General features: G+C 43.1%; 1 protein-coding gene across 1 annotated transcript in view; it reads right to left on the reverse strand.

Moving 5' to 3' along the window:
• Nucleotides 1–27,941, reverse strand: part of FBXW8 (F-box and WD repeat domain containing 8) — a gene marked incomplete at both ends in the record, with an annotated part of 120,098 nt that overhangs the window by 63,272 nt on the left and 28,885 nt on the right. The window contains 2 exons of the mRNA XM_079717310.1: nt 11,245–11,402; nt 24,634–24,722. Of these exons, the coding sequence (XP_079573436.1) occupies nt 11,245–11,402; nt 24,634–24,722 (247 nt within the window). The remainder of the gene's footprint in view (nt 1–11,244; nt 11,403–24,633; nt 24,723–27,941) is intronic.

Here is a 27,941-nt window from a genome sequence, read left to right on the forward strand (position 1 = left end):
AGAGTGTATCTGGAAAACTATATCAGACACTGGGAGTGGTCAACGTCTCTAGAGAAGAGAGGGGGTGACTGGGGGGAACCAGGACCCGGCAGTGGTAGGGAGAGAAAGAACACTTTTTTACTAGATGTTTTTTCTACATGTAATACTACATCAAACAATTTGTTAAAATTTGTACACATATCTTTATAAATATTAATTTTATCAGTGATGAGATATCTTTATTATTTTTTCCAATCACAATCCACATAATTTTATAATTAATATTTAACACGGATATACAAAATTAAATTAAAAACTCAAATTCTACTTCCGATTCATTGATGGGTTAAGGTGAATTAAACTCCAAAGGAAAGGGCTTCCCTCGTGGCGCAGCGGTTAGGATTCCGCCTGCCAATGCAGGGGACATAGGTTCGAGCCCTGGTCTTGGAAGATTCCACATGCCACGGAGCAACTAAGCCTGTGCGCCACAACTACTGAGCCTGCTCTCTAGAGCCCGCGAGCCTCAACTGCTGAGCCCGCATGCCACAACTACTGAAGCCCACGTGCCTAGAGCCCGTGTTCTGCAACAGGAGAGGCCACCACAATGAGAAGCTCACACACCGCCGCAAGAGTGGCCCCCGCTCGCTGCAACTAAAGGGAGCCCACGCGCAGAAGGGAAGACCCAATGCAGCCAAAAATGAATAAATAAAATAAATTAAAAAACAAAACCAAAAAACCTCCAAAGGAATCTGTAACATCACCACCACTTCTCCTGGATCAGGCCGGCACAGGGCCTGGGCCAGGACTGGCATTCAGTAGGGCCTGGGCCAGGACTGGCATTCAGTAAGTCTTAGCCTCCTTGTTCTTTTTCTTTTTAAAACTACTGTTTACTGCTAACAGGAAAATATGTCTGTCTTCAAAAATAGCTCCACTCATATGTTGAGTGATATAACTGTGTAATATTTAGAAACCTGTGTAATTTAAAAGCAATGCTGGTAACTACTGAAGCTGAGGGACAGGGATGTGGGGGCTCATCATACTATTCTCTCCACTTCTGCATATTTTGAATTTTCCATAATAAAATGGTTTTAAAAAATAATTTGAAAGGCTATCTCTAACAAAAGTAAAAACATATTAACTTGTATCTTACAAATGTTTTCAGTAGCTGCCCTGAAAACTAAGTGACTTCTCAATCAGGATGGATTTACAATGAAAGTTCTAATGATAACACTAAAGGATTTTTACATCTATGTTCATGAGGACTATCAATCTGTAGTATACTTGTTATCGTATATTAGTTATTATTTTTTCTTCTTTAGTCTTGATAGGTAATGCTGGCCTCACAAGCTGAGTTGAGAAGTGTTCCTCTTAGTCTATTTTATGGAAGTGTATAGAACTGGTATTATTTCTTCCTTAAATGTCTGGGAGAATTCACCAGTAAAGCCATTTGGCTTGCAGTCTTCTTTGTGGAAACTTCTAAATTACAAATTCAATTTATTTAATGGAAATATAGCTATTCATGTTTTACAGTTCTTATCAAGTGAACTTAGGTAGTTTGTTTTTCAAAAAAATCAATGTATCCATTTTATCTAACTGGTTGAATTTACTGGCATAAAGTTGTTCATAATAGTTCACTGTAACTTTTTAATATCTACAGGATCTGTAGTGATGTCCCCTCTTACATTCCTCATGTTGGTAATTCATTTCTTCTCTCTTTTTTTCCTGATCAATCTGGTTAGGGTTTGTCAATTCGGTCAACATTTTCAAAGGAACAGCTGCCCATTTCATTGATTTTCCTCTATTGTTTTTTTCTCTATTCTACTTCATTGATTTCTGCCCTTATCTTTATTACTTTATTCCTTCTGCTTATTTTGTTTAACTTTCTCTTCTTTTTCTAGTTTAAGGTGAAAAACTATACTGTTGATTTGAGACTTTCTCTTTTCTAATATAAGCACTTAATGCTACAAATTTCCTTCTAAGCATTGCCTTAGCTACATCCCATATACTGATATACTGTTTCTAAATTTCATTCAGTTCAAAATTTATGCATCGTGCTGTGTCATTAAAAATCAGTGTTCAATATATACGGAATCTAAAAAAATGGTTCTAATGAACCTAGGGGCAGGACAGTAATAAAGATGCAGACGTAGAGAATGGACTTGAGGACACAGAGGGGGAAGGGTAAGCTGGGACGAAGTGAGAGAGTAGCACTGACATATATACACTACCAAATGTAAAATATATAGCTAGTGGGAAGCAGCTGCAAAGTACAGGGAGATCAGCTCGGTGCTGTGTGACCACCAAGAGGGGTGGGATAAGGAGGGTGGGAGGGAGATGCAAGAGGGAGGGGATATGGGGATATATGTATGCATATAGCTGATTCACTTTCTTGTACAGCAGAAACTAACACAACGTTGTAAAGCGACTATACTCCAGTAAAGATGTTAAAAAAAAAATCAGCGTTCAATATACACTATGGAGTATTAGCCATAAAAAGGAACGAAAATGAGTTATTTTTAGTGAGGTGGATGGACCTAGAGTCTGTCATACAGAGTGAAGTAAGTCAGGAAGAGAAAAACAAATACCGTACGCTAACGCATATGTATGGAATCTAGAAAACTGGTACTGATGAACCTAGTGGTAGGGCAGGAATAAAGATGCAGACGTTGAGAACGGACTTGAGGGTACAGTGGGGGAAGGGGAGGCTGGGACACAATGAGAGAGTAGCACTGACATATATACACTACCAAATGTAAAATAGATAGCTAGTGGGAAGCTACTGCATAGCAGAGGGAGATCAGCTCAGTGCTCTGTGATGACCTAGAGGGGTGGGATAGGGAGGGTGGGAGGGAGACCCAAGAGGGAGGGGATATGGGGATATATGTATGCATATAGTTGATTCACTTTCTTGTACAGCAGAAACTAACACAACGTTGTAAAGCGATTATACTCCAATAAAGATGTATTTAAAAAAATATATCAGTGTTCAGTAAAACCACCCCCCAGTTAACCAAAGGATTAACACCAAACCTTGTATCATAAATGCAATGTGCCACTGTTTCCTGCATGATAAAACTATTTCAAATTATTTTCACTAGTAACTTCAAAATTTTGTAGTTATCCTAGAAATTGATCATCTACTAATGTGTGCCTAAAGCATGAGAACTTCCCTCTCCAGTGTTTCTTAAATTTGAGAGTTTGCAGACCTCTAAGAATTCATCTATGAATCAGTGTGAAAAACAAAGCATTACAAGGCACACAGGTGATCACTTGATGCCAACAGCCTGTGACTACAAAATGCAAATTCAAATAATGAGATCTCACAGTATGGTTTAGTTACAAGGTCAAAAGATCCAGATTCCTTTTTTAAATTACCATAAAAATACAAAGATTTTAAAAAACTTCCTGGGCTTCCCTGGTGGCGCAGTGGTTGAAAATCTGCCTGCCAATGCAGGGGACACGGGTTCGAGCCCTGGTCTGGGAAGATCCCACGTGCCGCAGAGCAACTGGGCCCGTGAGCCACAACTGCTGAGCCTGCGTGTCTGGAGCCTGTGCCCCGCAACAAGAGAGGCCGTGACAGGGAAAGGCCCACGCACCGCGATGAAGAGTGGCCCCCGCTTGCCGCAACTAGAGAAAGCCCTCACATGAAACGAAGACCCAACACAGCCAAAAATAAATAAATAAATAAATAAATAAATAAATAAATAATCCTTCCCTCTACTACTTAAAAAAAAAAAAAAAAAAAAAAATTCTAGAGATCTCACAACTCCCACCCACGATTTTATCTGTGGAATGCTACTTGAGGAACACTGAACTATTATTTAGTTACAATGCATATTCAGTCCAAAGCACATATAAGCAAGTGTAAAACAAATATAACTTCAAACTCCCCTCACTGAAGAATAGAAAAACTTTAAAAAAACATTTTTATTCAGCAACTTCCTCCATCACATAAACATAGTCTCTATGGCTTGTCTATGAAACAAAATCTAACACCCTAGACCATTCCAGGCGGCAGTCAACTTTAAAGTTCAGTGCCCTAAGAAATACTTCCTCAGTATGGAAAGAACCACCTCAGTTCAAAACTCTGCATTTCAATTTTTAAATCCACTCTGAATATCTTTAAAATGTGAGCACTCTTACTGTTAAGAAAAAAGGACTCCATCTGGTATTTTTTTGGTTTTTATCAGAAAGTTGTTTCATATTGTTTTATCCACTGAGTGTCTGAATAAGACTCCTAAGACCTAAGGGTAGGCAACGGTTTCAGGCAAGAATTACTTATTGAAACTTTTAAGAGAAAAATGACCAGAAAAGGCAGGCCTTGAAAAAACACAAAATTCTCCACAATCCACAGTCAGGTATCTTAGCCATCTCCCAAGCAATGCATTATTATGTTAATAATCCACTTCTGAAACACCAGGGGAGAGGAGAAGATTGAATATTACATTCAAAGGTTATGCTATTAAATTGAAATGTCATCATCAACATACAAATGAGACACATAAACAAAACTATTGAAGAACTGATTTTTTATTAAACATAAAATTACAAATAAAACTTTAGAAGCACCTAGTCTCTACAGCCGTCTAAAATATGGTCCTACTGTTCACTGCTAAGAAGACGCTTGGAGAGACCCACTCCCACCCATTGTGTGCATGACAGTAAATGAGAAATCATAGTCACTTCGGCCCAGGTCAGGCACAACCCTGGACAATGGAGCATGCGTGTATTCAGACAATTGCACTAGGAGTGCTGCAGGAGTGGATAAGCCACTTTGCCTTGCTTGATGGCACCACAAAAAGACGACTGTTGGCTGTCCTATCTAGGCTTCCACATGCTAATGTGCACTGGGTCTTGTCTCTCCTCTCTCCACTGAGGGGGACAAATAAGAACTTCTTTGCACCTAAGAAGTGTGTAATCTCATTTCTCACCGAAGAGTGAGTTTTCGTGACAAACTCTGAACAGGGAGCGGGTTGAGTATACTGCCATTCCCCAGTGCTGCGGCTCCAGGCCAAAGGCAGGCAAGCATGGAGCAGATGGAGTCCTGGCAAGGTCTGCACTGTCCCTGCATTAGTAGCATCTGCTCATTACTCAGAACCTTCGCCTGCTTTATCTAATGCTCCAGGAAAAGCATTTTGATTTGATTCATTTCGGTACGGTAACGTGCAACACAATTAGTGGTAAAATCAAACTGGAGGACGGCCAGTGCTGACAATCGGAAACAAGGCAGAAGAAATATGAGGCCAGTGGGTTGGAATTCAAAAAATCACAACTGTGGATCATCTTGCCAAATCTCAACACCCCAGGTGGGTGGTACAGTGTTCCTGCAGGGCCAGGAGGCTAAAAAGGACGTGGGGATGACTAACTTTTTCTCAAAGCAGTTTCCATCTCCCCCTCTGGACCTGATGCCTTCTGCGGAGAATATGTGTACAGACAGACCATCAAGGGGGTCTCAATAGCTACAGAGCTTCCCTTTGGCACAAACAGGGAGCTGAAGTTCACTGGCTCATTTTATTATCTTATTCTTCTTTTCTGTGGGGCACAGTCACGAATTTCAGACCTCATGAGGTGAATTTCCTTTGTGCTATGGCACTGCCTAAGAAGCGCATGTTCCCTGCTCCTAGAAAGAAGCAATACAAAATGTGTGTTTGATTATTTCAACCTGTCTTTGCCCAGAAGTAGTTACTCAGGAGTAGGTTGGTACAAATACCACAGTGACAATCTGTTAAACTGAAATAAGACCAAAGACAATGCTACCTGAGGTCTGGGGTGAGGTTGGAGGGGGGAATAAGAAGCTGTTGCTTATCTCAGAAAGTAACAATTCCCATCAGACTGGTAAAACAAGCTGAGTGAGAGAGGAGCAAGAAAACACAGGAGCTTTTATCAAAGAAACAATCCTAATACCAAAAGGAATTCAAGACAAAGCAAAGATTTCAATGTAAATGATGCAGCCAAGGAAGTACTATAGATTTTACCCACAGAAGGGTAAAATGAAACCCAAAATAATAAGACAGACCAACGTGATGATGTAAGTGTAAACAACTAGACAGATCAACTGAACAGAATGTAACATCCAGAAACAGACCGAAATACTAAAAGAGTTTCAGATGCAAAAACTTGTAAAGGCAGCACCTCAAACCAGTGAGGTAGAGATGGGCTTTCTAATAAGAGATGCTGGAAAGATATAATCAGATTCATATACTATTCTAGGATGAACTCTATACTGGTCAAGATTCAAATATAAAGATAAGCCATAACACTATCATCCAAAAGAACACAAATAACAAACGTTGGCAAGGATGTGGAGAAAAGGGAACCCTTATACACTGCTGGTGGGAATGTAAATTGGTGCAGCCACTGTGGAAAACAGTATGGAGGTTCCTCAAAAAACTAAAAATGTAACTACCATATGACTAAGCAATTCCACTCCTGGGTATATATTTGAAAAAAAAATGAAAACATTAATTTGAAAAGATACATGCACTCCAATCTTCATAGCAGCATTATTTACAATAGCCAAGATATGGAAGCAACCTAATTGTCCATCAACAGATGAATGGGTAAAGAAGATGTGGTGTACACACACACACACACACACACACACACACACACACACAATGGAATACCTCTCAGCCATAAAAAAGAATAGAATTTTGCCATTTGCAACAACATGGATGGACTTAGAGGGCATTATGATAAGTGAAATAAGTCAGACAGAGAGACAGATACTGTATGATCTCACTTATATGTGGAATCTTAAAAATAAAACAAACTAGCAAATACAACAAAAAAGAAGCAGACTCATAGATACAGAGAATAAACTAGTGGTTACTACTGGGAGAGGGAAGGGGGAGGGGCAGATGGGGCAAGATGGGGTAGGGGTTTAAGAGGTACAAACTACTATGTATAAAATAAATAAGCTACCAGGATACATTGTACAGCACAGGGAATATAGTCAATATTTTAGAAAAACTATAAATGGAGTACAACCTTTAAAAATTGTGAATCACTATGTTGTACACCTGAAATTTATATAGTATCATCTCAATAAAAAAAAAAATTTTTAAGCCCTAACAGTAACAGAAGAAAAAAGAATTATAAGTAGCAGGTACACATGTGAAAAAATTCAACCTCTCTCACACTAAGAGAAATGTAAGTTGAAACATTTGGATACCATTTCTTATCTATCAAAGTGACAAATAATGAACAGTTTGAAACATACTTTGCTGAGAAAATGGGCACAACTTCATACCCTGCTGGTTCGAGTGCAAAATAATATAAGCCCATTCGCACCCACCTTTTGACCCAGACATTTTTGTAGGAAATAATCCTTCCTGCATTTACATGAAATGTCATATATACAAGGCTTTTCACTACCACACTGTAATAGCAAAAGCATAACACAACTGTTCCTCAATAAAGGACTGTGTAAATAAACCACAGTGCCTGTACACAATGGAATACCATGAAAAAGGAGCATCTTCTCCATACACTGACGTGGACAACGTTTCAAGCTATGTCATTAACGAGATGTAAGCATTCCCAGGTTTATTACAGCATTATTTACAATAGCCAAGATATGGATACAAGCCAAATGCCCATCAATGGATGAATGGATAAAAAAGACGTGGTATACATACACAATAAAATATTATTCAGCCATGAGAAAGAAGGAAATCCTGCCATTTTCAAGAACGTGGATGGACTTTGAGCATATTATGTTAAGTGAGATAAAGTCAGAGAAAGACAAGTACTATATGGTATCACCTACATGTGAAATCTGAAAGTCAAACCTGTTTAAAAAAACGGAGTAAAACGGTGGTTACCAGGGGGTGGGGGGACAGGTGGGATAAGATTGATGGTGTTTAAAGGTACAAACTTGTAACAAGTGGTGAATAAACCACAGGGTTCTAATGTATAGTATAATGAATACAGATAACAATATTGTACTGTAATTATGTAGTGATAAATATCACTACAATGGCAGCCATATTACAGTATATAAATGTATCAAAGTAACACACTGTATACCTTAAACTTACACAATGTTACATGTCAAATTTATCCAATTAAAAAAAAGATACGCCATTAAGTGAAAAAAACCAAGGTATGGGATGATATAAACTAGTATGCTATCTTTTGTTTAAAAAGGGGGGAAGGGACTTCCCTGGTGGCGAAGTGGTTAAGAATCCGCCTGCCAATGCAGGGGACACAGGTTCGTTCCCTGGTCCAGGAAGATCCCACATGCTGCGGAGCAACTAAGCCCGTGCGCCACAATTACTGAAACCCACGCCCCTAGAGCCCGTGTTCTGCAACAAGAGAAACCACCACAATGACAAGCCCACACACCACAATGAAGAGTAGCCCCCAGTCACCGAAACTAGAGAAAGCCCACGCGCAGCAAAGATGACCCAACGCAGCCAAAAAAAAAAAAAAAAGGGCGGGGGGAGGAGAGAATGTGAATAGATACTAATATTTACTTGTATTTACAATAAAGAAATACTGGAAGGATCGAAAACAAACTAAAAAATATGGCTGCTTTAGAATGGAGTGGACAAAAATGGGTAGAAGCAAGACTTGGCAATGCATAACTTTATATATTAGCTTGATCTTACATCCCTTAAAATGTATTACTTAGTCAAATGCATTAAATTACAAAATAAAACCCACTCATTTACGGATTAAAAAATTAAAATCATATATACACATACACACATAACTACTGTCTAGAAAAATAAACCATAAACAAAGTCCACTGAAGAATAAGGGACAAATTGAAAAAATATTTAAAATCAATGACAAGGGTTATTTCCTTAGCCCTTTATTTTCAACTGCAGAAGATAACAACCCAAAGAAAATGGGGAAACAATCTGCAGAGAAAGAAATACAAACACCTAAAAACACAATGAAGAGATGTTCATATATACTTATATAAAGAAAGGTAAACAAAAACAACAGTGAAATACCATGTCCACCTATCAGACAAGCATGAGGAAGCAGTCATTCTCATATACTTTTAGTGAGACTATAAACTAGTGAAACCCTTTTGGAGGGCAATCTGGCAGCATTTATCAAAATGTAAAGCATCTGTAGCCTCCAATCCGGTAATTACTGGTAATTTACTCTGTGACTATACTTGCATAAGTCCATCACGATACTTGTTCAAGGATATTGTTTTGCAGCACTGCTTCTAATAACAACAACAACAAAAACCAATCCAAATGTGCACCATTAAGGGCCCTAATAAATATAGTACAGCCACATAATGCAATACTACACAAGCTAAAAAAGAACAGGGTTTACCTATAAGTGCTAATATGGAAAGATCCCAAGATGTGTCATTAGGTGAATAAGCAACATGCAGAAGAGTACACAGAGTGGGACATACGTGTGAAACGTCAGAGGAACTAGGACTAGGGGAGCAGGCAGGAACACTTCAACTTCTTTGTATACATTTTCTTTTTTTATATATTATCCTTTTGTGCTTTGTTTGAATTTTAACTACGAAATTTTTTTAAACCAAGTATTTAAAATACATTATGACAATTATGTGCCAAGTATTTACTGAAAAAACAAGTTTCCCTAGCCTATCTACAAGGTTTCCTAATATTTCTGTGCAACGACAGGGATAAGGGTGACAACTACAATTCTAACCAACAAACTAAAACCAGCAGCACACTTGCACATCACCAAAAGCTGTATTTTCAAGCTCACAAGATATGAGATGTGAGGGTGCAAAAAACTGAGATGCACCTCTTTATAAGTGTCTCTGTGGAGTCATTACATAAACAGCACTACATCCCTGGCACGGCCTAGAAGATACAACCAAAGTTCTCGATTTGCTACTGATGAATGATTCAACCTCAAGGAAATAACTTAGTCGGCTTCTCTGGACCTCAGTTTCCCGATCCGAAGAAGAATGTGTGTGTGGCAGGAAGAGGCTACTGGATGGTTCTAAAACTGTATATGGGAGCTTCCCTGGTGGCGCAGTGGTTGAGAGTCCGCCTGCCGATGCAGGGGACACGGGTTCGTGCCCCGGTCCGGGAAGATCCCACATGCCGCAGAGCGGCTGGGCCCGTGAGCCATGGCCGCTGAGCCTGTGCGTCCGGAGCCTGTGCTCCGCAACGGGAGAGGCCACAACAGTGAGAGGCCCGCGTACCACAAAATAAATAAATAAATAAATAAAACTGTATATGATTCTAACTTAAAAGTATTACAACTTCTGCATAGTTGTTTGAAAAAAACCTCATTGATAATTCGGCACATAGGAATCACACTCAAGCTGCTCTTATGTTATCTATCCAGGATGTTAACCAACATACACAAACTATGACATACCCCAGAGACAGCTTAGCTGAATTTCTAGAGGCTGAAGGAAAATCCATCAATGGTGCCCAACTAATGTCAAACCAAAAAAACAGAGTTCATGTTGTTAAAGTAATAAAATGAAAGTATTTAATATTTCAGCTCTAATTTTTATTTCTTAAATGGCATATGGATATAAAATTCCCCATTAGCTCCTTTACTACAGTTTTGTCCCTCTGAGCTACCTCTGAAGATCTGCAACCATGCCATGACAGGAATGCTAACATTCTGCAATATCTTGTGATCCAACTTTCAGGCAAGTGGGGAGACAAAGCTTTTGGAGACTCAAACTTTACAACATAATGGAAGTCAGGAGCATGAGAGGTAGTAATACAATATCACGGCCATCAAAATTATTAGACTCTTCTTACCTAGTGCTGTAAATCCACAGTTGCCCCCACACAAAGAGAATTCTGTTGGTCCCAGAGAGACAACATATTACCATAAATTATCTCGTATGGTATGTAAGTGCCAGGAAAAGGTAGGCCCTGCCTACCTTTATTTTTCTATTTCCATATTTGTCAATAGATTATCTATGTCTATCCTCTTTTCACTGTTTCCTTTGGATCAAGCAGAGACTAAAGGAAAAGTAGGCCAAGTATACTTAACACCAAACAAGTTATTTGCTTAAGATGGCTTGGCCAGCCTTGTGTCTGGCTCTAAAACCCAGCCCTACAGTTCCAGTAGGAATTAAACACCAGTTTCAAAGGGCGCTGTGTTCCAATGCCTACTAATGCACTGAGGGTTACTGGCCAACTTCTTCACATAAAGGCAAGAATAAGGGTGTGTGTGTGTGAATATGTGTGTGCCCACATGTATGTACGGAGGGATTATGGGTGGAGCTGGCCACAGCTGCTTAATTTTTGTCAAGCTTTGTCAAGGAGGCTTGTGGTTACTTACCATCCTCATAAGCTGCTACCGCCAGCGAGCTGTTTATCCTCACAAAGGAGACATATGGCTGCATTCCAGGCTCATCCTCCTCGTAGTCCGATTCCAGGAAGGGGGCTGTGTAGTCCCAGGTGCGGGTGTCCCACACCCTCACGTCCCCTGATGTATATCTGGAAGAGAAGGACACGCTTGGTTCCAAACGGGGAGTGGAGAGCAGGGCCACCGTGGAGAGAATGGAGAAGCCTTAAAACGACAGAGGAGTCCGATCTGGCCGGTGTGGAGCCACTGCTGCAACACTGTTTACACGAGTCACTCCAACAAGAGGAAATGGCAACTCGTAACAGAAAGGCCAAGAGCACGTTTCCTGTTCTCGTAACACAATGGGACAATTTCAAATGAGAATACTGGAATAAAAAATTGGGTAGCGGGCTTCCCTGGTGGCGCAGTGGTTCAGACTCCGCCTGCCGATGCAGGCGACGTGGGTTCGTGCCCCGGTCCGGGAAGATCCCACGTGCCGCGGAGCGGCTGGGCCCGTGAGCCATGGCCGCTGAGCCTGCGCGTCCGGAGCCTGTGCTCCGCAACGGGAGAGGCCACAACAGTGAGAGGCCCGTGTACCGCAAAAAAAAAAAAAAAAAAAAAAAATTGGGTAGCAAGATCTTCTTGTTTTTCCTTTTTGACTATTATAACCAATCTGCTAACTTAAGTCCTCCCAGTAAAGGGATCACTAGCAGAAATGTGTAGAAGCCACACTATTTATACACAGACACACACACGCGAAAGACAGAGAGGGAACTGCTAAGGACTAATGGTCTTACAGGCACAAGCTTTCTAATACTTCATCCATGCATCAGATTTGACTGATTAAAGTCCCTAAAGACTAATTGATTTGCTGAAACAATTAAATCTTGCCTTTAGCAGCCAGACAGTGCTGCCTTCTCATGAAAGCTCTTGCCGAAATGTCTGACACTCCCCGGTCTTGCCCGCTCAGAGGACAGGAGCCCTCACTCTCTCCGATTACTCCTGCCACTCCAGCAAATGCCTCACTCCAGCAAAGCCAAGGCAGGGCCGGAACCTGCTCAGACACCAGGCCCCGACGATAATGGAATGGCCAGATGATGAGGTGGTGCGCTGGCTGCCACTGAGGTGTCTACGCTAAGCTCCTCACATCTGCTACAGGGGGTTTGATTCAACATGTAAAGCAACAGTGGGAAAGCACGTTAGGAACGGGGTAATGGATGTATATCGATGCTCCTCTCACTTCACCCCAGCTTCCACCTCTCCCCTCCAGCCCCGTGTCCTCAAGTCCATTCTCTATGTCTGTGTCTTTATTCCCGCCCTGCCACTAGGTTCATCAGTACCATTTTTTTTTCTTTTAGATTCCATGTATATGCGTTAGCGTACGGTATTTGTTTTTCTTTCTCTGACTTCACTCTGCATGACAGACTCTAGGTCCATCCACCTCACTACAAATAACTCAATTTTGTTTCTTTTTATGGCTGAGTACAGGGAGATCAGGTCGGTGTTTTGTGACAACCTAGAGGGAGGGGATATGGGGATATATGTATGCATATGGCTGATTCACTTTGTTGTACAACAGAAACTAACATATAGCATTGTGAAGCAATTATACTCCAATAAAGATTTAAAAAAAAAAGAAACGGGGTAAGAGTCTCATGATGAACCCACACAAACACAGAGACAGGCAGACAACTGCAAAGGTGTTCTGTCTTCCTGAGGCCAAGCCATAGTTCCTTCTTTGACCTCACATTACAAGTGTAGAATCGAACAAGATAACTCCAAGATTTATTTAATTACTGAAGTCTATGACATGATGCATCTAGGAAGTAGTTATAGATGAATTTCTCATGTGAGGTTTCTTAATAAAGAAACTGGGAATATTCTGATTCAGGAATGCTTCATTTACTAAATGTAGCAGTGTTTCCCTCAAATTATTAGTTGACAGCAAATACGTACATTATGAATTCAAAGGCCATTCTGTCACACACATTCTCTAGGTTGGAGCACTGGACTCTCTCCCTGTAGGACAATGACTGGAGTGTATGCATAGTGTAAAGAGGCAAATAGGAGAGATGTGCTTTCTAAAACTGGACTGATGGGGCTCTGTTTGACCACAGATCTTCCAGTAAATAGAAACGCTCACTCCATGAGTGTCATTACACCTGGCGATGCACAAGCAAAGGCAGATATTGATATCGCCACGGGCAAAGCACGGCCGCTGGCTCCCAGACCCTCCAGGCAGTGCTCCAGACCACCTTCAATGAGGAAACCTCCGTAAGAACACACACTGCGGGGCCTCCCTGGTGGCGCAGTGGTTGAGGGTCCGTCTGCCGATGCAGGGGATACGGGTTCATGCCCCGGTCTGGGAGGATCCCATATGCCGCGGAGCGGCTGGGCCCGTGAGCCATGGCTGCTGAGCCTGCGCATCCGGAGCCTGTGCTCCGCAGCGGGAGAGGCCACGGCAGTGAGAGGCCCGCGTACCACAAAAAAAAAAAAAAAAAAAAAAAAAAAAAAGAACACACACTGCACTGCACCAAAACTACCAGGCTCACCCTGACACCCTAAAATGACTCGAGCATTCCCTGCAATAAAGCCACATACTTAGCAACAGAGACACTCACCAGAGATAACATGGTTGAATTTCTAGGCTGTGTATGATTATTAGATTCTTAAGGTTAAATTCTATGTGAAAGGAACCAGCCAGTTCAGAAAAGAAGCATAAGAAGGATGGCAATGTCTTTCAGAAACACAGAGAAGGTAAGTGAAAGGCAGAGGGACCTCAGGAGATCAGAGGACTCCGGAACTCTGAGAGAAAGCAGTACCCAAACCAGGAAAATGTATTTCCTTCCCATCAGTCTTGGTCATTCTGTCTCTTATGACCTGTATATGGGACCACACCAGCCGTCTTCACGGGGTCCTTTGAGGTGCCCCCTTAGTGGGTACAGAGGACAGGATTTGGGTGGCCTGAGCTCCACCATCCGCAAGCTCCCTTTACACAAGGAGTTCCAAGGTAAAGCAACAACAACCAAACCAAAACTTGGAAAACTGCTGAACCACACAACCGTGAGCTATGAAATACAATCTGTCTCTCTCTTCTGGGGGAAGAGGAGAGACGGAGGGCAGAGGTCACACAGAGAGGAGCACCTTTTCACATCTAAAAGGCTCCTGACCAGCCTTTTCTTCCATGAGGTTGTCCCCTTCCCACTGCAATTCCACCCACCTAAAATTAAACACGTGCTCTCCTCAGAAAGCCTCAGCCCACAACCCGACTGGCCTGTTGCAAGCTCCTGATTCTGTCGGTGACAGCATCCATCCCAGGTCACTGGTACAAAACCGGGGGGCTCCTCAACACCTCCTTCCCCGGCCACCCACACTGCTACACATGCGGTCCGCACGCCCTTCCTGCTCTTCTCGTTCCCAGGCTGCCACCGGGTCCCGCTCCCGCATCAGCTCCCAGCCGCCCCACAGCAGCCTCCTCACTCCGGAGCCTCGCCCACCTGCAGCCAGCCCCGCACCAGCCAAGCCCTCAAAAATACCTGTTGACTATGCAGATCTCTCTCCCTCTCTCCCTCGCCCTCCACACTAGACCCCGAGCCTTATCATCTACCATGACAGCGGCCTAGACTTTCCTCTCGTGTGTAGTCATCTGACTGTTCACCTCCCCTAGAAACCCACAAGCTTCTAAGGTCAGGGGTTGGGTCTTGCTCACTGATGTTGATCCAGTGACCAGAACAGTAGAACTAGAATAGTACTTGACACCTAGGAAGCCCTCTGTAAATCCTGAGGCCTCAACACCACACTGAATGAAGCCTGAACTACAGGCCAGGCACTGAGAACTCTCCATAAACTGGCCTCCACCCCTCTTCCAGCCTCATTTTCTCCTCTTCCTTAGCATGAGCTAGCCTCTAGCCAGGCCTGCCGTTCACTGGCTTCCACACCATAGGTGCCTCTGCACCTTGGCTCCTCCTTTCTGGAGCCCCTTCCCTCCCCATGACCCAGCTGGGTGGGTCAACCTTGGCTACACATTAGAGTCACCTGGGATGCTTTTAAAACTCCCAATACCCAAGGGCACACCAGATCAATGAAATCTGACTCTCTGGGGGTGGAACCAGACAACAGTGTTTCCCAACGTGCCACCAAGATTGAGAACCACCTACCTCACTCAAGCCCACCAACGTCTCAAGGCCTAGCCCAGGCCCTCCTCCTCCATGAAGCCTCTCTGACTCAACAACTACTGTGCCCTTGGACCTGAAGAAATGGCATTCACTGCTACATCCCACGTCTCCTCACCCTGACCGTGAAGTCCTCGTGAACGCCCCACCTCAACGCCACAGCCTCCGTCACAGTGCCTTACACACAGCTGGAAGAAGGGGGTCCCCAGCTGGTTTGAGTGGCATCTCCTTTTCTTTCTGCTGCCCACCTTCTAGTGCTAATGAGCAGTGAAACACCCGGAATGCAGGCATCGAGATGCGTCAGACTTCTTGCATTTACTTCCAAACTGATTAAAACCTCTCTATAAAACACGGAATTAGCTAAATTATTTTGGTAAACATGAAATTTTTCATATATATCCGTTTAAATCAACTCCATTCTTCATGGCCAGAAAGCATGATAATAGCATAAATGCTGCAAAACAACTCACGAGGCAAATATAAAAGACTCGGTGTCTCCTTTATGATGGGAAAAGAGAATAAATATCCTATTTCAGCAGGTACTACATGATGACTCAGCAATAGGCTCTAAAATCTAACACTTGAAAGCAACCACAGCAGTGGTGTGTTAATGAACTCGTGCTAAAGAAACAGACATTTTCATGAAAGTAAAACATTGTTTGGGGCAGAGGGACCTGGACCAAACCCTAAATGTGATCTAAAAGCGCTTAATAACGTTGGCCAGGAGAAGCAAGAACAGATAGGAAAGGGAGGTAGGGAAAGGGCTGATTTTTCTCCAGAGCTCCAGATGTCTTTACGGCTGCCTAATGACAATTACACTCAACCAATTAAGACACCACTATGACAGTTGCATTGTCAGTAAGCCTTTGGACCCCAATGTTGATGGCTCTCTAATTAGTGCCTGTGCAAAGTACAACTGCGACTAATATATTAGCTGATGTAAGAACACTAAAGAAAAACTAAGGAAGAAAGAAGCCTTTTCCAAACGAGTAAGGAGGTCCCGGCCCACGGCACGGACCAGTGAAGATGTATGCTTTTCCCAGTCTTTTTTTATGCTTGGCAACATTGAGTTTACCTCCAAATAAATAGGTCAGAGACCACAGCTGATTTTTTGTTGAAAGAATGGGAATAGAGCCTCTTTGAAGCTCGGCACACCAGAGGAACTGCCAATTTAAAATGATTTACCACTGAAGAGCTTTCATTAACTAGAACATTTCCAATAAGCAGACTACTTATTTGGACTAGGAGACCTGAAGAAAATGGAAGAAATGCTGTACAGCTGCAAACAACCTTGAACCTTTCTCCTCGTCTAAGGAGCCAAGCAGGTGGGAGCTGTGGGGGGATGGTTCCATTTTGCTTCCAGCTGCCAGTGATTTGCTAAAAAAATTTTTTTCAAGGCTCTTCACAACAACCTGGGGCACTGTTTTAAGAATCTGGAAGTCAGGTTAAGTGACTTACCCAAGGTCACAAGAAACATTTTAGTGGCACAGCTGGGGTCAAACCGGGTCCCCAGGCTTTTCTCTAACTGCTGCTTTAGCCAACAAGTCACTCTGCCTCCTCTGATGAGTGTCTGTAAACACATACGGCTTTTAAGAACCATCCCCATTTAAGTGCAATATAAGGAATTTACTGTTTTCAATACTGTGACTCAGGCTTGCGGGACATAGCCCCTGACCCTAACTCATCAATTCTACCACTACAGCTCAACTGGAAGGCAAGAAGCCAACAACGAAAAAGCTCAGTATGCTGGCAAGGGGCGTGGGACTGGGCAGATGCAAAGGTGCCGCCTACACGTGCTTCACAGGTGATGTGGGAGCACATGTGGGATGGCTGGTAAAACTTCACCCTCTACAGGACCATACTCGTACAGCCACCCCCAAAGTCACAAGTCTATTCTGATCAAGTACTCACAGCAGCCAAACGGAGCCTTGTTATGAGGCCTCAGGCCAGGAACAGCAAATGGTTTCATTTGTGTGTCAAACCCAATAAATCAGTAGTGGCTGCCTACAGCCCTGTGTTGAGAAGGATTCTGAAGCTGTATTCCATCCAACTCACCAGAAAAATAAATGCTGTCACGGATTTTTCATGCCCACCGTTGGTTTGGGAGTGAGGAGCCACGGAATCTATGCAAGTTACCTGCGTCCTTACTCCATACAAAACTCTGCCTGGGGACTTCCCTGGTGGCCCAGTGGGTAAGACTCCACGCTCCCAACGCAGGGGGCCCGGGTTCGATACCTGGTCAGGGAACTAGGTGCCGAATGCCACAACTAAAGGAGCCTGCGTGCCGCAACGAAGACCTGGTGCAGCCAAATAAATAAATAAATAAAAACTCTGCCTGGCCAACTCCTAGTCATCCCTTCCAGACTCAACTGAGAAGTCACTTCTCAGGAGAAACCCTGCCAGACCTGAAGCCTACACTAGGAGCCTCTCGCCAGTCAGTGTGTTATGGTGCCCACTCTTCCCCTACCCTAACCTCTCTCACACTGTCCTGTAACCACCTGTAACCGTATCCCTTTGGCCTATGAGCAAGGGATGTGTACCCCTCCCCTCAGCAAGGAATGTGTCTGCAGTATTCATCTGTGCTTAGTACATACTGAATGAACGATTCTGACTTAAACTCAGAAGATGGAAGTGGTTTAAAGCCTACAAAGCAATTAGGCAGGGGTCCCTACAAGTGCAGTGCCCACGTTTCAAGAAACGTTTATGCCCTTAACATGCAGAGGTTTTAGGATCTAGTCACACATACTCCATACTTTCTTTAGTAATACCAAAGATTACAAATCAATGAAAGCAAGAGTATTTACTGTTTTCTATGAAACATGACTGTGTTGTGTTATGCAATTAACAAAATGAACTCAATCCCACGGTGCAGTCTTTCTGTGGAAATGCACTACTACAAACATCAAGGGCAGCTTAAGATGCATCAATTGAAAAATAATGAACATCTTAATGGACCTTACGAGATTCATGCACTACACACTGAAAACTGTTTTCCATACATCTTGGTTAATCACAATCAATAGAGTCAGAGTCAATGATGATTATGCAGAGTTACTGTAGCTGTGGCCCTTCCCATTATTCCTTGGAGAACCAGAGATGGATAAATGCAGTCATGAGTTCACCAGTATTTATTAAGGATATTCTGGAGCTCCTTCATTAAGGATATAATAAATGTAAAGCTCTCCTCTGGTCTCTTATCAATATCTTACCTCAGACTTATTTACCAGAAAAGCATGTATACCTCACAGCAGAAAATAAATAAATAAAAGTATTTATAAAAAGAGGTCCCTAGCGGGTAATGATCGAATTCTTTATGGGAAACAATCCAATGTCATAATAAGCAGCAGCACAAAATCTATATAACGCAAGGTTGAAAGGAACTGTCAAGAGAAAAAGTTTTTTTAAAAAGGAGAAAGACAGAAAGCAAGTCCTTAGTAAGAATAAATATGGGGTGACATTTATCTAATGCAATTTTTATCACCAATCTGTATTTACAAAGCATCTGTTAGCATCTCAAGAGCCTCAATTTTTATCACCAATCTGTATTTACAAAGCATCTGTTATCATCTCAAGAGCCTCAAAGTAATCCTAGGTATTATCCATTTTTATACATTCACATGAAGCTAGAGTATTATAAACACCATCCTTGAGGTCCTCAGCTCCTGAATAGCAAGTGTTGTAAAATTCAGGGCAAATACACACTATTTCAGATCAAAGCCATATTTTGGCATGGTGCATGGTCAATACAAAGGCACATTTTTAATTACTGGGAAAAGTGGAGAAAAAATGGCTAAAAGCAAGATATTTCAAGTTACCTTAGACACGTGCCTATGTCTGAACTACTATTTTCCAACAGTTCTTAATTATAAACAATGATAACATTCCAATAAAGTGTCAATAGGCAAAGTGAACCAACCAGAGATTCAGACACCAAATTTTACATATATAAACTGGAAGCTCAAAATGTTGCTTCATGTCTACATAAGACTGGCAACCCTCTCGACTCTGTCCAGGTTGTGACAGACAGAGCTCTAGGAAGGATAAAAGCCAGAACGACAGCCAGAGGTCACTTGGCTGCTAGAGACGTGTGGGCGGTTTTGCCTGGTGTCACTTGCCTCAGAGGGAACGGAGATGGAGGAAATGCAGGAGACCAAACAGGACAACTGAGTACTTTTCAGGGAAAGAAGACACCTAGCACTTGGAGACATCAGACGATCCAGTTTTCCCTCCAACCACACTTGACAGAGAAGAAACATGGATACACAGTCACTGTTCCTTCCAGTCAAGGCAGGAGTTGCACCCTAAAAAGGCAGATCACCACAGTGGAAAACGGAAGGAGAGGCATTTAGGAGTGTTGAGAAAAACCTTGACACAAAGAGGGGGCATGATGTTTTTTAAAACCAAAACGGGGGGTGGGGTGCACGGGGAATGGTCCTCTAATGTGAATAGTGTGCTTTCTTATGCAAACTGAAACGCTTCAGACTTATGAATCTTAAGTAACAGTGAGGAGGGACTTCATTGCAAAACACCACCATACTCCTGGGCATCTGATAAAAGCTTCTCGCGAGCTAATAGCTTAATGGTTAGCAGAGCGGGCACAAGGCTCCCAGTGAGCCCCCTGCTTGACTTTCTCCCGCAAGTTTTACCCGAGATGCTCTCCTTCACTAGATGGCAGTAAAGCGAATATATTCCTGGCAAATTATACCTAGACCTACATCTCAGGTTATAATGTGACCCTTCTGAACTCACGATGTCATCTGTTTTCAACATCCTTAACTCCCAGAGTGCAACTGTGGAGAAAGAGGACAGTCTAGGCCTCACAAAACAGGACGGGGATGCCGTCATAACCTCGTCCCTTCTAGTCTTTTCCCTCAATGCTAAACGTATAATTTGAGAGACATTCTAAAATTCTCGGAGCTCTCACCACAAACAAACAAAAACAAAGAAACAAACACCATGCTTCCTAATCACTTATTATCAACCAACTTTCTAGATAACATCTCTTCTTCTAAATCCAAGGAAGGCACACACTAAACCTCACCGCATTTCAGGAACGCTACCAGATCACAAAGAAAACACAGACAGAGGCTGAGCTCTGAGAGAAAGAGACAGGTGGCTTATAGCAGAGATTGGTGGCTTCTCAGCACAAATTATTCTCAGGTTAAAGAAATGGGAAATTTTAGCCAGAAAAAATCAAAGTAAAGGTTGTATTTGAATTACATACATAGTCACCGTTGAAGGAACTTCCACTTACCTGACCAGCAAAGAAAACAACTGTTTCTGGTATTTTCTGGGATGCTGCATATCACTGCTAGGTGGCCACATGACACCACAGAGAGGCATGAGGAAGGGCCAGAGTAAGAGTTTGGTAAGTCAAAGATGCGGTAAGGAGGCTCAGAGAGTGCAGGGTCTCAGAAGTGCAAGGAGTTTTCCTTCTCTACATACCTTCCCCAAAGTTTCCTCGGTGCTGGGACTGGTGTTAGGCTCTGAGGTTACAAACATGCTTAATACATGGCCCCCACCATTTTAAGACGGTACAGTCAACAAGATCAAACTCTTGATCTTTACCTTTATTTATGGCATTGACCGAAAAAAAGGAAGGTGCACTCAGGAGACGGGGTTTGAGGGATGGTTTAGAGACTTCAAGGCAAAAAGTTAAATGGAAAAGAAGTTGAGGATTATGAATGCATTTTAAAATAATTTCTTTTTAAAAATTTCTTGGCTGTGCCACACGGCATTCAGGATCCTAGTTCCCCACCCATGGATCGAACCCGTGCCCCCTGCAGTGGAAGTGCAGAGTCTTAACCACTGGACTGCCAGGGAAGTCCCTAAAATAATTTCGTAATCTGGAAAAAATAAAAATCCATCCGCCTAAATCCAGTAATTAAAATATGTATTAAAAAACAGGCAGAAAAATAAATGGTACACACCAAAAACCACAACGGGAATTGTGGTAGCATGCTGGGATTTAGGTGGAATTTCTCTTCTCCACTTTCTAATAGTTTTGCAAAGACAATGTGGTTTTACTACTGTTTTCATTTTTAACAGAAAGGAAGGGTCCATACATGCCATAAAAGAAACCAAAGTGACGCTATAATAGCCAAGCCATCAGAGTAGCGAGCGAGGGCTGGAGAAGGCAGCACTGGGGCCCGGTTCTCTGCACGCCCCCAACAGAAGCACAGCGGGGCAGGCAGGGCACGGGTGCCAGCCCCACTCCCCGGACCTTGCGGAGCCTCAGCTACCTCACCCAGAATGAGCATTTCCGAAGAGAATCTCTAAGTTCCTTCCGGGTTTCAAGCTGTATGATTCTAAGTTGAAAAAAACTAAGAAATCAGAGAACAGACAAAAGAAATTAGGAATTCCTCCAGCTTCCCACGTAACATGTAGTATACAGGTGGGGGGAAGGGAGTCTACCAAATGTTAATGCTTTTTTTCAGACTAAAAAAATGTATTAGTACTACAGAGCATTTAATGAAATATTATATATCACCTCTAGTTTTAAAAGATGCTTACAAATTAACTGAAAAAAAATACATGGCTGTAAAGTTAAGACAAAAATGCTTAGGCGAAGCCTCAAGGCCGCGTGATTAGCTGCCTTATAAAGTGCAGATAATCACCCCTCCGGAGGTGTGAGGAGGGTAGACGCCGGGCGGAGCGGCAGTGGGCGCTAATAGGCTAGCGCCGCATGGAACCTGTGGGAGGAGGCAAGGCTTGAGCTGGGCGTGAAAAAACGGGGACTGGGTTACTTTTGGGGGTAATGAAAACGTTCTAGAATTAGATAATGGTGGGCAGTTATACAACCTTGTGAATATACTAAAAATCACTGACACAATTTAAAAGGGTGGATTTTATGGTATGGAAATTGCATCTCAAGTTAAAAAAATGACACGGTCAGAGGTAACTAGGACAGTGTGGTGGGGGGTGGGGAACCAAAGGTGCCCTGGGAAGAGTAATGAGGAGAAAGGGAGGTTGGAAACAAATTTCAAAGGCTCCAAACATCAGGAAAAGGTAACTGGAAAACTATCACCCATGAGATAGGAAAGGAAGCAAACACTCATGGACAAGAGTGAAAGATCAAAAGCTTTGAGAATAACGTCTGTTTCCTCTGCTGGAAAAACAAACCTCAGGTGAGAGGCTTCCAGGTCCTTTCACTGGACAGGGACTCGAGTGTCTCAGCGTGTCCGAGTGAATGCATGTCTGAAGGGTGCCCTGTTTCTGCGCGCAAAGAAGAGTAAGGCAGAGCCAAGACTGGGTTCGCTCTAAGCTTAAGTGTGACACAAATTAGTCTAAGCCTAAGCAATGCAGCTCCAAACCAGGAACATTCACACGAAAGGACTGAAAAGCTGGGAAGAAGCTGGGGCGAGATTCTGCAACATAATCTTCATCAATTATATAAAATACATTTAACAGGTTTAAATGCAAAAATGTCACATCGGTTAAATGCAGATATAAAAAAACTAAGCATCTGAACAGATTCTACTTGTGTAAAAAAATAGAGAAAAAGGAAGGGAAGATGCAAAATAGGAGAAATGCAAGAGAAGTAAAAGAGAAGGAAATGGTGAGATGGCCACTGTCTCTTTAAGAAGCTCCTTGGAGATACATAACTGCAGAAAGCCTGGTGAATACAACATTGATTGGGAATGAGGTAACCACAAACACCGCTGTCTCAAATGAAAAGGGATTCAAGATCTGACCCAGAAAACAAGCATCGTAACCACCTGATAAAATTTTAATGATAAACACAAAATGCTCTATATACAAGCAAGATTGAAGTATCTGATGCTAGGCCATAAACGTAAGGTTCTCTTAGAAAGAGGGGCCATGAGGAGCCTCTCTGACCCACAGATCAAGTTTCATCTTATCGATCCACTAAACTCTGCCATCGCTTTGCTTTGTGCTGGCATAATCTGTAATGTTGAGCAGGCCTCGAGGGAACGGAGAGGCAGGAAAAGAAGGACTGGCATCTGGACTAGTGTCCAGATAAGAAATTCATAATTGGCTTTCGAGAATCGTCTCCCTTATTTCTAATTCCTTTTATGACTCTTTCAGTTCAGTCTCAACAGTCTGTCCTCAAAGGCCTCTGACACACCAGGAAACTTCTTTAAGCTAGAATGATCCCAGTCCCTTTGGGAGTTATTGAGGAATCTCAGAATTAGCAGGTGAAAAGGATCTTACCTAGCATGAGCTCTCAGGCCCATACTTGAGCAATGAGGGGCAGAAGCCTTGAGCCACACTGGTAACTGAAGGGATAAAATTCTAGATTTCTGGTCCATTAATTTTTCTAAAAGTAACAGTTCTATAGCACTCCCAAGAAGGGTATTTACTGGCCTCGAAATCATGGCCAGTAAAACACAAGCTAATGGAAAGTGTTCCTCCTAAGGCTTATCTTGTTTGAAGCAAAATACTTTTACATAGGTACTACGGACCACAAAATATTAAAATAATCTGACTCTTGGAAATTTCAATGAAGGAATGCTTCTGAAGGAAAGAGTTTTCTTTAAAGAAAAAGGCTCTCCTGCTACTAAGCTGTTAAGTCCAAGGTCTGTTTTTGTTTGCTCCTCCAGGTAGAAACCACTTTTGGGTGTCTCACTCCGAAGTCAATCCAGACTCAGAAGTTTACGTGTCCTGGTCTCTATGGCATTAAGTACACAATGTGAGACTCTAGTTCAAGACATCTTGTTAATCCAAGAAGAAAGTTATCTTCTTATTATACATTAAAGAAACACATAAAAACATCTCTGTAATAAAATATGAAGAATTCATGAAAGTGGTTTTTGGAACAGAAGCCAAAGGAATTTACAGAAGTTAGAATTAAATTTCTTGGCAATGGAGACCAACAAAAAGCCAATTTCAGGGCAAGTTAACTGCAAATATGAACTGTGTGGTGGGGAAGGAAGATTACCTGTGGCCACAGCCCTTCCTCATAATAAAGGCTTCAGAACAAGAGAGCAAGAATAAAGAATAGCACCTGGGGCTTCCCTGGTGGCGCAGTGGTTGAGAGTCCGCCTGCCGATGCAGGGGACAAGGGTTCGTGCCCCGGTCTGGGAAGATCCCACATGCCGCGGAGTGGCTGGGCCCGTGAGCCATGGCCGCTGAGCCTGTGTGTCCGGAGCCTGTGCTCCGCAACGGGAGAGGCCACAACAGTGAGAGGCCCACGTACCACAAAAAAAAAAAAAAAAAGAATATTAACTGAAAAACTGTTTTTGCTTACCCAGCAATGACAACACCATCGTGAGAATGCACATCACATAAAACTGCGTCAGGAATGTGTTCCAGCTCACTCACGGCACCTTTGCGATTCTGCATAAGAAAAGGGGGTGCGGTTTATACTATTCTCTGGATAGCCGGGAGACAAAGCATTTCGCTCTCAACTACATTCATGGCAGTTTTTTTTATGGCATGGACCGTGTCCATAGTTATCAAGACATTCGAAAGGACAAAGACAACTAATATGTTAAGCTATGTATTTATGAGTTACAAGCACACTGAATGAAACTACTGGGCACGGGACGCACGAGACGCTGGCCCTGTCCCTGAGGGGATTACAGGACGTTAACCTCTCCACTCTGCAGTAGGCTGCTAGTGAAGACATGTATAAAGTGTATTTAAAAAGTTCAGTTCAGGGCTTCCCTGGTGGCGCAGTGGTTGAGAGTCCGCCTGCCGATGCAGGGGACATGGGTTCGTGCCCTGGTCTGGGAGGATCCCACGTGCCGCGGAGCGGCTGGGCCCGTGAGCCATGGCCGTTGAGCCTGCGCGTCCAGAGGCTGTGCTCCGCAACAGGAGAGGCCACGACAGTGAGAGGCCCGCGTACCGCAAAAAAAAAAAAAAAAAAAAAAAAAGTTCAGTTCAGAGGAGAGAAAGTAGTTAATGGTATTTTACCTGTTAACACCTCTTATAAATGCTCTCAGGATAAAATGAAAAAGTATATACAACAAGATAAAAATCAGGATGGGGAAAAGAAAAGACATTGTTTTTGACTGAGAGGTCAGAGGTTCATGGAAATGGTATTTAAAGGAAATCCTAAAACCCGTAACACAGTTGCTCCTGAGGAGGGAACTAGGTGGTAGGTGGAGAGAGGTGAGAGGGAGATGTATTTTCCAGTATATGCCCTTTTATGACTTTTGATTTACTGCAACACGATTGTTTATTTATTGATTCAAAATATGTATAAATAAAATAATTATTTTTAAAATAAAGGGAATCTTGAAGAATAGAAAGTATTTACATGTGGGATGTTGGGAAGGGGAGGGCAGGACAGTTAAGCCAAAAAGCAAGCATGAATAAAAGGTATTCAACACCAAGCCATCAAAAAATATATACACATAACTGAGTTGCTTTGCTGTACGCCTGAAACAATACTGTAAGTCAACTATATACTTCAATTAAAAAAAAAATACCAAGCCATCCATAATTTCAACTTTGCTGTACCAGCACAAGGATTAGAAACAGTGTGTGTAAGTGGCAAGCACAGTTCTCAGCACACAGCAGGTTTTCAATAAATGGTAGTTACTATTACTATTTATATTATTAGGAGACAGATGATGACATCCGTTCCATTAAAGCCAACGTTTATTAAGCAGCTGTACTCCAGGCACTGTGCAAGACGGTCTGCATGGTGATCTCACTGAACTCGAGGACCAAGTCCAAGGCTGAGGGACACAACTGGACACATCCAGGTGGGGCTGTCCTGCTAGTGGAGACATGGGGATGGAAGGGAAGGACTTGAGAATCATCTGTTCGAGGGCCACAGACAAAATGACAAGAACAGCAAAGCTCTTTTGAGGGACAAGCTATTGAAAGAAAAGGAGAGGGCCTGCGTGCTCACGTCCTCCACTAAGTTTCGTCATGTGGCTTCCTCCCCATCAAGGGCTCCAACCCCACACTGGTATTCTGGATTAGAGAGATCCTAGAATGCTACAGTGAAATGAGTGTATGCAAACACCAGGGAAAGGAGCATCATTTGCACGCTGGCTCTGAACTGCAGGTCCAGGTAAGTTCCTGCATTCACAGGTCATCCCCTGTGTGGAAGTACTGAGAACCCTGGGGCCCCTTCTCAGCTTCCTCAAACACCAACCTAGGAGATGCCACACCAAATCACCTTCCCAACCCATCCTGAGGTTGACCACGAATAGCACCAAACCACAGCATCTGCGTGCCAAGGCCAATGCTAACTGAGCAGCAGACACAGGCCACGCCCTGTGGGAGGAGTGTTAGATATATCATTAGACGCAGCTACTCTCAGCTCCACATTAGAGATGAGAAAGCAGAGGCACACAAAGGGAAAACACCTTGCTCTGCACTACCTTTCATGTTTTCATAAGAATTCCTTTCATTCTAGAATCACTACAGTTAACGCAAGAGTCGTCATTTGACATTTTACTTCTGTAGTCCTCACAGGTAACAGTGCAGGAAATGGGCCAGAGACACTCCACAGAGAAGCCTCCCTCCAGTCTCCCTGCAGTTTGACTCCGGGTCATTCAAGCAACGACCTCTTATTGAGCACTTATCAAACACATGGCTTTGGGCTTGCTGGAGAAAAACAACAGAACAGACGTTCAGTTAGATTGCATGTAACCTGTATACTGGCATTAAGTGCCAGATGCTATGAGGCGGGTCTTTAAACACCTTCACTTCTGCCCCCTCCGGCCTGGATGAGGCGGCTGTACCTGCTTCCCTCCCTAGCTTTCTAATACCAAAGAGGAAACAAAGAACTCAGCTGCTGCTTTCTCTCTTAGAATCTGACATTTATGAATTCGAGCCAGGGTACATGGAATATCTCCAGCTCTCATGCTCACCAATCTCAAAAGTATCCCTCCTTCCCGGACAGAAAGGCCCTAGCAAATGCCTCACTCTCAAGCTTTCCTTAAATTATGGCTCCTCCTGCCAGGGTCAGACCCTCTGCCCTCCGGCCCCCAGCCTGTCTAAGCAGCTTTGGCAAACCCAATGCCTGCTCTCACTTATGTCCTTCACGCAGACATACCCAAGCGAATGGGCAAGAGGGCGAGGGGTCGCTCCATGCGAGTTTACTACCTGGAGGGGATACACAGGGCGGGGGCCAGAGGGATTTGTACGTAGTGGTGGGTCTTCATGGCCGAAGGATGGCTATGCTAATCCTCTTTAGAAGGATGGTCCGCACCCAGGGCTGATTTTGCCCTCAGGGGACATCGGACTGGTCTGAAGACTTTTTGGTCGTCAGAGCTGCGGGGAGGAAGAGAACGCTTCTGGCATATACTGGGGAGAGGCTGGACATGCTGTGGAAGATCCCGCAATGCCCAGGACAGCCCTCACCGCAAAGTATCGGTCCCAGATGGCACTAGTGCTGGGGTTGAGAAACCCGAGTTAGAGGGACACTACTCTTATTAACTTTGCTAGGAACTGGGATGCTGCCCAGATCAAGAGTATCGGTCACTAATCAGGTTACGGGGTGACTGGGGACAGACGTGCACATAGGCAATACGTCACGATCAGTAATGAGCAGAAGCCTGTTAATCTCAAAGTCTATTAGGATTGACCTTTACG

This window comes from Hyperoodon ampullatus (genome assembly GCF_949752795.1).
Source record: "Hyperoodon ampullatus genome assembly, chromosome: 13".
Lineage (NCBI taxonomy): Eukaryota > Metazoa > Chordata > Mammalia > Artiodactyla > Ziphiidae > Hyperoodon > Hyperoodon ampullatus.